This window comes from Nothobranchius furzeri, chromosome 7 (assembly GCF_043380555.1).
Source record: "Nothobranchius furzeri strain GRZ-AD chromosome 7, NfurGRZ-RIMD1, whole genome shotgun sequence".
In the NCBI taxonomy this organism is placed as follows: domain Eukaryota; kingdom Metazoa; phylum Chordata; class Actinopteri; order Cyprinodontiformes; family Nothobranchiidae; genus Nothobranchius; species Nothobranchius furzeri.
This window is the reverse complement of record NC_091747.1, coordinates 64079937-64093688: the sequence shown is the minus strand read 5'-3', so window position 1 is coordinate 64093688 and position 13752 is coordinate 64079937. Positions and strand designations below refer to the sequence as shown.

General features: G+C 49.3%; 1 protein-coding gene across 7 annotated transcripts in view; it reads right to left on the bottom strand.

The window, feature by feature from the left end:
- rreb1a (ras responsive element binding protein 1a) overlaps positions 1-13752 on the bottom strand; it is a 50971-nt gene that overhangs the window by 10431 nt on the left and 26788 nt on the right. For all 7 annotated transcript variants that reach the window (XM_070553525.1, XM_070553526.1, XM_054736164.2 and 4 more), the window contains 7 exons: positions 8827-8916; positions 8578-8741; positions 5688-5832; positions 5461-5606; positions 3390-3579; positions 576-851; positions 59-506 (listed from right to left, as the gene is read on the bottom strand). In XM_070553525.1, coding sequence (XP_070409626.1) covers positions 59-506; positions 576-851; positions 3390-3579; positions 5461-5606; positions 5688-5832; positions 8578-8741; positions 8827-8916 — 1459 coding nt within the window. The remainder of the gene's footprint in view (positions 1-58; positions 507-575; positions 852-3389; positions 3580-5460; positions 5607-5687; positions 5833-8577; positions 8742-8826; positions 8917-13752) is intronic.

Below are 13752 nucleotides of genomic sequence, written 5' to 3'. Positions count from 1 at the left end.
ACGGTTACTAAGCAACTAGACACAGAAGCAGATGTTAAACTGACCAATAGAAACCCACCGTGACCTCCGCTGAACCCCGGAGCTTTGGCCAGGGGAGGGATCTGATTGGGCGATGCAGTCGCCACTTTGAGGATCTGTTGGATATCCGCCAGCTCCACAACCCCAGTTCCACCCGCCTCTCCGGGTTTGACCCCTGATGAGGCAGCGCTGGCTGTGGTGGCGCCCCCTTCAGGCTGCAGCAGGAAGCCAGCTTGGAACGGCTGCAGGGACAACAGGCTCAGGGCCTCCCGCTGGGACAGGCCCTGCAGGGTGGAGCCATCCAGGAGCGGGATGCTCAGAGCCGCCAGTCCTCCAACTCCCAGACCCAACATGGGAACCAACCCCTCCGACAGGCAGGAGGACGCTGGCTCAAGGGGCAAGCTGGAGGACGACGGCTCCACGTGGATGACCTTGATGCTGTCCAGGTGGGCCTGATGGATCTCATCATCAGTAGGACCAGTCTCCACCTGATGTTTAAACACAGCAACCATCAGAACCTTTAAAGTCGTGATAGCAGTCCAAACCGACCAACATACCTTTGAAATGTGCTTAAGGCCCAGAAATCCCAGGAAGCCTTGCTGCTCTGACGGCAGATCTTCATCTAACTGGTCACCATCTCCATTCTCAGCAGCTTTATCTCCATTCTCCTTCAGCTTCTCCTCAGCTCCTTCTGGGTCAGAGGGTGTGACTGAGTGGGAGGTGGTTTTATGGAGGTCCAGGGCAGAGCGCAGGGGGAAGGCCTTATCGCAGCCGTCACAGACGAAGCGGTGGAACTTACTGATGCAGCGCCGCAGGTTGGTCTCACACCACACCTGAAGGAGGACAAGAGATCAGAACTTAGGACCAGCAGGTGACCCTGTAGGTGCCAGCTGATGAAACACCCAAAACTTATTTACATTTACAATAAAACGGTTAAATGACAATAACAAAGACAGTAAGATGATCCTCAATTATGATTTGTTAAATAAAGGTTTTTAGCTCTGATATAAAAGATTCTAAGTAGACGCTTCGTTAACATCTACAGGTGAGCTGTTCCAAACAGCTGCATCACCTGGTTTAGAAATTGTACAAGGCACTTTCTAAATACTACGGTCTGCCGACCTGAGTGACCTAACTGGTACATGAAGGACAAGCATGTCAGCTATGACCCCACTGGGACTAGATGATGACCCCACTGGGACTAGGTGATGACCCCACTGGGACTAGATGATGACCCCACTAGGACTAGGTGATGACCCCACTAGGACTAGGTGATGACCCCACTAGGACTAGGTGATGACCCCACTAGGACTAGGTGATGACCCCACTAGGACTAGATGATGACCCCACTAGGACTAGGTGATGACCCCACTAGGACTAGGTGATGACCCCACTAGGACTAGGTGATGACCCCACTGGGACTAGGTGATGACCCCACTGGGACTAGGTGATGACCCCACTAGGACTAGGTGATGACCCCACTAGGACTAGATGATGACCCCACTAGGACTAGATGATGACCCCACTAGGACTAGATGATGACCCCACTGGGACTAGATGATGACCCCACTGGGACTAGATGATGACCCCACTAGGACTAGATGATGACCCCACTAGGACTAGATGATGACCCCACTAGGACTAGGTGATGACCCCACTAGGACTAGATGATGACCCCACTGGGACTAGATGATGACCCCACTGGGACTAGATGATGACCCCACTAGGACTAGATGATGACCCCACTGGGACTAGGTGATGACCCCACTGGGACTAGATGATGACCCCACTAGGACTAGATGATGACCCCACTGGGACTAGGTGATGACCCCACTGGGACTAGGTGATGACCCCACTAGGACTAGGTGATGACCCCACTAGGACTAGGTGATGACCCCACTAGGACTAGATGATGACCCCACTAGGACTAGGTGATGACCCCACTAGGACTAGGTGATGACCCCACTGGGACTAGGTGATGACCCCACTGGGACTAGGTGATGACCCCACTAGGACTAGATGATGACCCCACTAGGACTAGATGATGACCCCACTAGGACTAGATGATGACCCCACTAGGACTAGATGATGACCCCACTAGGACTAGGTGATGACCCCACTAGGACTAGGTGATGACCCCACTGGGACTAGATGATGACCCCACTGGGACTAGGTGATGACCCCACTAGGACTAGGTGATGACCCCACTGGGACTAGGTGATGACCCCACTAGGACTAGATGATGACCCCACTGGGACTAGGTGATGACCCCACTGGGACTAGGTGATGACCCCACTGGGACTAGATGATGACCCCACTAGGACTAGGTGATGACCCCACTAGGACTAGGTGATGACCCCACTAGGACTAGGTGATGACCCCACTGGGACTAGGTGATGACCCCACTAGGACTAGGTGATGACCCCACTAGGACTAGGTGATGACCCCACTAGGACTAGGTGATGACCCCACTAGGACTAGATGATGACCCCACTAGGACTAGATGATGACCCCACTAGGACTAGGTGATGACCCCACTAGGACTAGGTGATGACCCCACTAGGACTAGATGATGACCCCACTAGGACTAGATGATGACCCCACTAGGACTAGGTGATGACCCCACTAGGACTAGGTGATGACCCCACTGGGACTAGGTGATGACCCCACTGGGACTAGGTGATGACCCCACTAGGACTAGGTGATGACCCCACTAGGACTAGATGATGACCCCACTAGGACTAGATGATGACCCCACTAGGACTAGATGATGACCCCACTAGGACTAGGTGATGACCCCACTGGGACTAGGTGATGACCCCACTAGGACTAGATGATGACCCCACTGGGACTAGGTGATGACCCCACTAGGACTAGGTGATGACCCCACTAGGACTAGATGATGACCCCACTGGGACTAGATGATGACCCCACTGGGACTAGGTGATGACCCCACTGGGACTAGGTGATGACCCCACTGGGACTAGGTGATGACCCCACTGGGACTAGGTGATGACCCCACTGGGACTAGATGATGACCCCACTGGGACTAGATGATGACCCCACTGGGACTAGGTGATGACCCCACTGGGACTAGATGATGACCCCACTAGGACTAGATGATGACCCCACTGGGACTAGGTGATGACCCCACTGGGACTAGGTGATGACCCCACTGGGACTAGATGATGACCCCACTAGGACTAGATGATGACCCCACTAGGACTAGGTGATGACCCCACTGGGACTAGGTGATGACCCCACTAGGACTAGATGATGACCCCACTGGGACTAGGTGATGACCCCACTGGGACTAGGTGATGACCCCACTAGGACTAGATGATGACCCCACTGGGTCCAGCTTGGGGTACCTGAGCAATGTGAGCGAACTTCTTGCATGAGAAGTCTATGAAGGCCAGGTCATTGAAGCCGGTGGGGATGAAGGGGTTGTTTTGAATGAAGGGTCGGCCATTGGGGTCCTGGGGGAGGAGCTTATGAACCCCTGCGTTATGACGTAACAGTCCTCTGTGTGTTCGGAAGGAGAGGCAGCAGAGGTCACACCTACGGAGAAGAATAGCTTTGTTACAGAAAAATCTGCTGACTCAGCATTTATTAAAACACAATTCTGATTTACAATAAATGTTCTTGAAAAAAAAACGATACCTTTTTTGTTTAATCTGTAAAAAGTTTAATTGTATTTATCTGCTGACATTTCCCTTCAAGCCACTAGGTGGTGATGCTGTTCAGTTTTAGTGTGTTTGTGAGGACCACTCTTTAGGTTTTACTGCTTCATCATCTCCAGCCCTCACACAAACCTCTAACACTCTACAGGCTAAACAAGCAGCTGCATCTTTGGTCCAAACGTCTGGAGGACATCTTGGTTCTGGACCCCTGAAGGGATGATAAAACCACAGAAGAAGAACGTGTCTTCATGGAACATGTCTTCATGCTCCTCAAACATCTCACCTTACTGCTCTGGTCCATCCCTCCGTCCTCTTCTCCCTCAATCCTTCCTACCCACCGCTCATCCACTCCTCCCCCACCCCGCACTGCAGCCGATCCTCTTACCAGCTGATTAATGAGGATTTACCTCTAAATATTCTCCTCCCTCCATAACGAGCTCAGCGCCGCCTGCAGACCTTCTCTCACTCTTTTTGTTTCTTAAACTTCTTTTTATTTTTGTTCTTTCGTGATATTTTTGGTTTCTGTCTGCTTCCCTTTCAGTCTTCATCCTCCTCTTCTTTCTCTCCACCTGTTTTCATCATCTGTCCTTCATCCTTGGAAACAAACTCTACATTGTTGTGTTTGTGTGTGAGAGGTGGTGTTTTGCTGGTGGGGGATGGTTTCCATAGAAACGACACCCATTCAGGCCCCTCCTCCTCTTCTTTCATTCATTTTCTACTTTGTCTTAGTTTTCTTTTTTTTACAACTTTGTGTTTTTTATTTCCCATCCAACCAGAACATCCATTCACCCATTCATTCATCCATCCATGCATCCATTCACTCATCTATCCACCCAAGCTTGCACCCACCATCCATCCACCCACCCACACGTGCATCTATTCGTTCATCCATCCATCCATGCATCCATTCATCCCTTCATCCACCCACACATACATCTATTCATCCATCCACCCACCCATGCATATATTCATCCATCCACATATGCATCCATTCACCCATCTATCCATCCATGCATGCATCCATTCACCCACATGCATCTATTCATCCATCCCTCCATCCATGCATCCATTCACCCATTCATTCATCCATCCATCCATTCACCCATTCATTCATCCATCCATGCATCCATTCACCAATCTATACACCCATGCTTGCACCCACCATCCATTCACCCACACATGCATCTATTCATCCATCCCTCATCCATGCATTCATTCACCCATTCATTCATCCATCCATTCATCCATCCATCCATACATACATCCATTCACCCATTCATTCATCCATCCATGCATCCATTCACCCATTCATTCATCCATACATACATACATCCATGCATCCATTCATCTATCAATGCATCCATTCACCCATCTATCTACCCATGCTTGCATCCACCATCCATCCACCCACCCATGCATCCATTCATCCCTTCATCCACCCAAACATGCATCTATTCATCCATCCATCCATCCACCCATGCATCCATTCATCCATCCATTTACCCATGCATCCATTCACCCATCTATCCACACATGCTTGCATCCACCATCCCTTCATCCCTGATATTTAGGTGTTCTACATGCTCTTATTTTGATAGGAAACCAGGAAGTAAACCTTGAAAAATTCTGTATAAAGTTTCAGAAGGTCTGGTAAATGTTCGAAACGACCTAATTGCATGAACAACCGTCTCAAACACAAATGGGCCCACTGCTGCAGGGGATTATGGGTAAGACTGAACAGGAAGTGAGGTTAAGGTACCTGAGCATCGTGTCAGGGTGAGAGTCCATGTGGGCGTCCAGATCCAGTCTGGAGCTGCAGGTCTTGAAGCAGATGGGACAGGGCAGCAGCTCCTCCTCTGAGCCCTGGATCGCTGTTGCCTCTTCAAATGCAGCGTCGTCCATCACCTACACACAGAACCGGGTCATCAGAACCAAGTTGTTCTGCTTCCTGTGTAAAATCCGCTTGCTGCTGAGGAGGAGCGGTACCTTTTTACTGGGAGCCTCGTCTCCATTCTCCTCGTCAAAGTCTTGCTTTCTCTTAACAGACGTCCGGCGGCGTTTGGTGGGGGAGGGGGGGCTGCTGATGGGGAGCAGACCGCTCGCCGGGTCCTTATCGTGGATCTTCATGTGTCTGAAAGCAGGGGTCAGAGAGCTCATCCTGTTAGAACCAACACTAGTTCTGGGTAAAAGTTTAGCTTCCGATCAGTCTGCATTCAACTGCATGTGGGCGGGGCCAAAGTTCACGTTTTAACCAAAACGGCCTATTGACCCTTTGCACGTGGCGTCACGCCACTCATGTGACCGCCCCCTCGTCATGATGGACGGCATACAGACCGTTTACACCCGTAGGAACTCCAGTGAAGCCAGTGGAAACGAGCCAGTTTGTAGCCTTCTATGGTTTATTGAGTTGATTTGACGGTAAAATGGTTTCAGCTGCGAGGGCGGCTGCACCGAGACACGAGGACGTAAACTCAACTCGTTTTTTCTTCTTAATAACTTCGATGGAGACTGAGGACGGAGATGAACTGCAGCGTCAAGCGGGCTAGCAGCCCTCAGATATGCAGCGAGCGTGTTTTTAGCGGGTAAGATTAACGTTACTCCACGAGGAAGACGGGGACAGGGATACATGTTTATACTGGTTACTGATGATCCTGATGGACGGGTGTTTCACCACGGAGGCTGCGCTCCGTCCACTGTAGCGTAAAGCCAGACAATTATTAACAATATTAAAGCTCCGATGGATGCTTACGTGTGTTAAAATGACGTTATTTATTTATTTATATGAGCGTCGGCGTTCAGAGAGCGTCTCATTCCGGTGTGAGAGCAGCAGCTGGACCCGGTAGCACCACCAGTGAAACGCTGTTTACAACATAAAGTTATAGATCCAGAGGGGTGAACTTAGGCAAAGTCAGCAACACGTTTACATCGGTGAACAGCTGCAGAGAGACCGTAAGCTAACGCTGGTAAGCTAGTTAGCATACCGCTAGATGCGCTGCTTCTGATAACTGAACTGGGCGTGGACCAGTGGAAGGAACGCTGGAGGAGTTCTGTTTTTGTTTTGATCGCAAAAACAAGTTCAGCCTCTACTTTTCCCTTTGTTCAGTCATCCTGTCGCTCACTGTTTACACGCTTTTGCCCTCCAGCATGGTGGACCCACGTGATTAGGTGACGTCGGTGCAGAGGGTCAACAGGCTAAACCAATCATCTGAGAAAACCAGCACACGAATGGGGAGAAGATGCTAACTCGACGCAGAACAGCTGCAGCCAGGATTCGTGCCTGCACCCTTCAAAAGTCACAAGTTTAGGAGACAAGGATTCAAGTAGGAGCAGCAAATGTGTAAGGAAAGGAAAATATTGAAACCATCATGAGGAGATGAAAGGACGTTAGGAGGAGACATGAGGGGGCCGAGGAGTCTGCTCTACCCCTCCAGGTCCAGCATCTATTTATAGAAGTGACAGGCAGCCCTCTGGACGCCCATAAGAGGTCCTGACACTCAGTCAGCAGATCTGAGAGCAGCTGACAGGAAGCTGTTAATTAACCAATCAGAATGCAGAGGAGGCGGCGGTTAAAGGGAGAGCAAAGTCTGCTTCAAAGGGACCAATCAGAGAGCAGGAATCATGCAGAGTCAGCAGAAACAATTCTGATGATGTGAGAGAGAGAGTCACCAACAGCTGCTGGAAAACACACACACACACGCACACGCACACGCACGCGCACGCACACACACACACACACACACACACACACACACACACACACACACACACACACACACACACACACAGATAGAGAAAACAGAAAGTGAAACAAAGATGAATGAAGGGAAAGAGGGGGAGGGTATGATGGAGAGATGAGGAGGAAGCAGGAACATGACTGACATGAAATCAGCAGCAGGAGGTAAATGCCCGTTCGGGATTCCCTCACGCTAAAACGAGAGCAGGACAGAGGAGCATCTGAACATCTCCTCTTCCCTCTGAGCTTTGCATTGTAAATCCAGCTTTAAGAGGACCGGACAAACTGGAATGCCGGCTCTCTGCTCCAGCCCCAAGTCCATGAAGCGAACTCAGCTGGGTTTCAGCAGAAACAGCTGATGAGACTACTCTACCCATGAACCTCTCTGTTTACACCAGGATGGAGAAGAAACACGTCAGCGGAGGATCTCAGTGCTTCTGTGTGTGTGTGTGTGTAAACCTACAGTCATTCCTTCCTGCCCACGGATCTACATACCATCAGAGACAAAAGGAGCTCAGAAATCAGGGCAAACACTCGTCTCTGACAATAAAAACTTGAATTTTTCTTTTATTTGGTTCCTCTGAAACTAAATCAACAGACATCTTTAAAGGTGCATTATGTAAGAATGACATCCTGGGTCCTGCAGCGCACGTTCCAAACACGAGTTACTCTCACTCCTGGTCCGTGAGCTGTTGCCAGTTACGGATCAGAACCAGAACATTCTAGATGATGAGCAAAGATGAGTCATACACAGTAAGTTGGTAAGTAGATAAATATATTTTCATATCTGAGGTTTGCACTCTTGGGTGCGTTACGGCAGGGCGCACTTACTTACTACGGTAGCATGCTGTCTTGCTGTTATAAATCTGAAGGACTCGTTAAAGGAAGTAAAACACGTCACTGTAATATCCAGTTCAGGACTGTTAGCTCAATGTTAGCCAACATGATGGAGACATTAGCCTGTTTTGTGATTAATTCACTGTAGAATACATTGCTTCATTCAACCTGATGGAGAAATGCTAGGGTCATGTGACTTGGTCACACACACACACACACACAGAGAAGGCAGGGTACCGTCATCACTAGAGGCTGGGTGTCGGTGATAAAAAACTGGGTGTAGTCATGTGTGTGTGGTTTATGCACCTGTGCATGTTGCCATTAGTGGTGAACGTTTGTCCACAGATGTTGCACTTGTATGGCCTCTCTCCGCTGTGGACCAGCATGTGTCGGTCGAGCGAGGAGGCGGAGCTTAGGCACTTCCCACAGATGCTGCAGGAGTGGTCCGTGGCACCGGTGTCTGCATTGTGCTACAGGAGCAAAGTCACTTTCACACTTTTCGGTTCAGAAACAACGTTCAGAAGGTGCTGGCGGCGCCCCAAGCTCTCGACTCACCTGTCGAATGTGCATGGTCAGCTGATGCTGGGTCTGACAGCTCTTATCACACAGGGGACAGATGTGGGTAGAACCGTCGTCTTTGGTGTCCTGGTGAAAGACAAACTCCTGGTAAACTCAGCCCAGTGTAGGGTTAGATATCGTTGCTTTTAAGCTTAATATATAAAATAATACCGTAAATCCTCTAATACAGGCCCGGGCCTGTATTTGACTCAAGCTCATCAAGCTCCAGGCCTTTATTGGAAGGAGGGCCTGTATTAGAGGCAGGCCTCTATTTCTATTTGAGCAAAATGAACTAATGGTTCGCTGGAGTTTTTGACAATTAAAATTGCGCCCACATTTTCAAAGTTAAACACATTTCTTTTAACAACGGTAGTTCCTGCTTCAGCCCTCTCCCCCCTCCCCCTGCTTCAGCCCTCTCCCCCCTCCCCCTGCTTCAGCCCTCTCCCCCCTCCCCCTGCGCAGCGGCTGCAAACTCACTGATGCGCCTGCAGCCTCTCAGAGTTCCTGCTGCTCTAAACATTAAAATAATTATTTCATTTTCTGTTCCTCACTTCTGATTACCTTCAATGGTGTCTGTTTGTTGCAACCAGCAGGTACAAAAACTAACTTGTTTTTATTTGACTATTTTTCTGTCCTGCCTGTTTATTATCTTCCTGCATCTCCTCTCAATCCTAAAGAGAAACTGCTACCTGGCTTCATATATATTCACCTCATGAGTTACCTTTGAACTGCAGTTCTAAAAGATCTACCGACCGCTAAAACAGTGGAGCGCTCCCTGCTTGGCGGCCGTATCATACAGTCCGAGCAATAAACGCGGAAGTTAGATCCAAACACCCGTTGTGTGGGAGAAGCATCGAAATGAACAGTTTAATCTGCCCATCATTTGTGTTGAGAGATCAGCAGTGTCTGGATCAACAAAGGGCGACTACTTTGATAGTAGAAACTGTATTTATGGCTTATTTTTGTGCATTTAAAGTTCAGCCGCCATTGATAGTTGTTAAAAGTTGTTAAACCTGTGCATATGAAACAAAAAACGCCTTTTGTTTAGCGACTTATTGTGAAAAAAGGAAGTTGTGCTTGCTCCTTTTCCTGTTGGGCAGTTGTGATTTCTGTCCATTGACTGCGGAGGTGCTCCGGCGAAAATAGGATCGATTCTATTTTTGCTGGACGCCGGAACAGAGGGCGGCGCACGGCGCCGCACTGCCGGAGCACGGCCGCAGTAGTAGAATTGCTCTGATTGACTACAACGGGACCGATTTTGCTCCGGCGTTCGTGTCGGAGCGGAGCGGAGGTAGTGGAATTTGCGTCGGAGGACAAGGTGATGCGCGCAGCGCCCCGCTCCACAGCATGCAGCAAAACGCATCAGGCGCAAATAAAAGACAGAAAACATTAAAGGAAATGAACTGACATGAACGATCGCGTGTTAAATTAGTTTTTGAGGTGGCGACACCTGATTATTACTGTGGCCGTGCTCAGGAGGCAGATCTACCGACCGCGAAAACAGCGGAGCGCTCGCTGTTTGGCGGCCGCATCAGTGATCTGTGCGTCGGAGGACAAGTTGATGTGCCCCGCTCCACAGCAGCGATACACATCAGGCGCAAATAAAAGACAGAAAACATTAAAGGAAATGAACCGACATGAACGATCGCGTGTCAGTACCTACGCTCTGACACAGCGCGTTGCCCCCCTGAGCGCAGGAGCTTGTCACCTGCTGACAGCAGGCTGCTGTCTTTTCCGAGGGCTGCATCTTGCCGGTCATTATCACGGGACAGCGACTAGTCGACGACAGGCATAACAAGTCACTAGTGAAGTCGACTAGTTCATACAACCCCTGCTGCTGCTCTCCAGAGTGTTCTGCAGCATAATCAGCACGTTCTCTTTGAACTTGATAGTGTAATGACCTGGCTGGGGTTGTAAGCCAGGTGCATTCTGGGTATTGGGTTATATGTGTTTCCTATCGTTCTGCTAGTTCCTATGTGCTGATTTGCGTGTTGTGTGAGTGTTATGTAAGCCACAGGGAAGGTGATGTGTGTTCTGTGGAGCGGGTTGAATTAGCATGGTTAACTGACACCGTGACTCTGTGTGGTAGGAGCGTGATAGAGGATCGTGTCTGTAGCATTACAAAGCGTTGAAGAAAAAGCCTAATAAAGGTCTGTGTGAACCCCTACTGCCTCCTGCTGGTTGATTTGGGGGCTAAAACCCTGCCGCTGAGACGCTCGTACTTGCTTGTTACTACATTCCGCCCGGCCACAATAAGAGACCGGCCATTATTCACCTCCGCTGACTCCGACACCGGCCAAAATTGGAGACCCGGCCTTTAATTGAATACCGGCCTGTATTAGAGGATTTACGGTATATCAGGGTTTCCCCCAGGAAATGAGTAAAGCCTGGAGGCTTCAGCCATCGGGGGGGGTGGGGAGATCACGTGGTCCGTCCCGCAGCGTCCCTCTGTGAGAGCGGGGGTGTAGTGGTTGCACATGTTCCACTGCTGTTTTCTCACCAGTATCAGCTGATGAAGAGCTCTAGTTCCGTTGCGCCATTCGTGTCAGCGGACACGGTAGGGTCGGGAAGGGGGGCAGGGCATGACGCTTAGCCTGGCGGGTAGCCAGGCTTTACTTGGCTACCCGCCTTATAAAGCGCTGGGGGAAACCCTGTATATGATAACAAGTCTGGATGAAATTTCCAAAAACCTGGATTTATTAACACAGAAACCATTTAGCCTGAATGCCACACCAGCTGCTCCTTCATCATCACCATCCTCACCATCACCATCATCATCATCATCACCACCACCATCATCATCACCACCATCATCACCACCACCATCATCACCAACATCATCATCATCACCACCACCATCATCACCAACATCATCATCACCAACATCATCATCACCATCACCACCATCATCATCACCATCCTCACCATCATCACCACCATCATCATCATCACCATCCTCACCATCACCATCATCATCATCATCACCACCACCATCATCATCACCATCACCACCATCATCATCACCATCCTCACCATCATCACCACCATCATCATCATCACCATCCTCACCATCACCATCATCATCATCATCACCACCACCATCATCATCATCACCACCACCATCATCACCACCACCATCATCACCAACATCATCATCACCATCACCACCATCATCATCACCATCCTCACCATCATCACCACCATCATCATCATCACCATCATCATCACCACCATCCTCACCATCACCATCATCATCATCATCACCATCACCATCATCATCACCACCATCCTCACCACAACCACCTTCATCATCACCACCATCCTCACCACAGCCATCATCATCATCATCATCACCATCATCACCACCATCATCATCATCACCACCACCATCATCACCACCACCATCATCCTCACCACCACCATCATCACCACCACCATCATCATCATCATCACCATCATCATCATCACCACCATCCTCACCATCACCATCATCATCATCACCACCATCATCATCACCATCCTAACCATCCTCACCATCATCATCCTCACCACCACCATCATCACCACCACCATCATCACCACCATCCTCACCATCATCATCATCACCATCATCATCATCACCACCATCATCATCATCACCATCCTAACCATCCTCACCATCATCATCCTCACCACCACCATCATCACCACCACCATCCTCACCATCATCATCCTCACCACCACCATCATCACCACCACCATCCTCACCATCATCATCATCATCATCATCATCACCATCCTCACCATCATCATCATCACCACCATCATCATCACCATCATCATCATCACCACCATCATCATCATCACCATCATCATCATCACCATCCTCACCATCACCATCCTCACCATCACCACCATCAACATCACCATCCTCACCATCACCATCATCATCATCACCATCCTCACCATCATCATCATCATCATCACCATCCTCACCATCATCATCATCACCACCATCACCATCACCATCCTCACCATCATCATCATCATCATCACCACCATCACCATCACCATCCTCACCATCATCATCATCACCACCATCACCATCACCATCCTCACCATCATCATCATCATCATCACCATCCTCACCATCATCACCATCACCATCATCATCATCACCATCCTCACCATCACCATCATCACCATCCTCACCATCACCATCATCATCATCACCATCCTCACCATCATCATCATCATCATCATCATCACCACCATCATCATCACCATCCTCACCATCATCATCATCATCATCACCATCCTCACCATCACCATCATCATCATCACCACCATCATCATCATCATCACCACCATCACCATCCTCACCACCACCATCCTCACCATCATCATCATCACCACCATCATCATCACCATCCTCACCATCATCATCATCACTATCCTCAATACAACCATCATAATCATCATCACCACCATCCTCACCATCATCATCATCACCATCCTCACCATCATCATCACCATCCTCACCATCATCATCATCACCACCACCATCATCATCACCACCACCATCATCATCCTCACCATCATCATCATCACCACCATCATCATCACCATCCTCACCACCATCATCATCATCATCACCATCCTCACCATCCTCATCATCACCACCATCACCATCATCACCATCCTCACCACCACCACCACCCAATCATCATCATCACTATCCTCAATACAACCATCATAATCATCATCACCACCACTATCATCAGCATCATCATCATCATCATCACCACCATCCTCACCATCATCATCACCACCATCCTCACCATCATCATCATCACCATCCTCACCATCATCATCATCACCACCATCATCATCACCATCCTCACCATCATCATCACCACCACCATCATCATCATCACCACCACC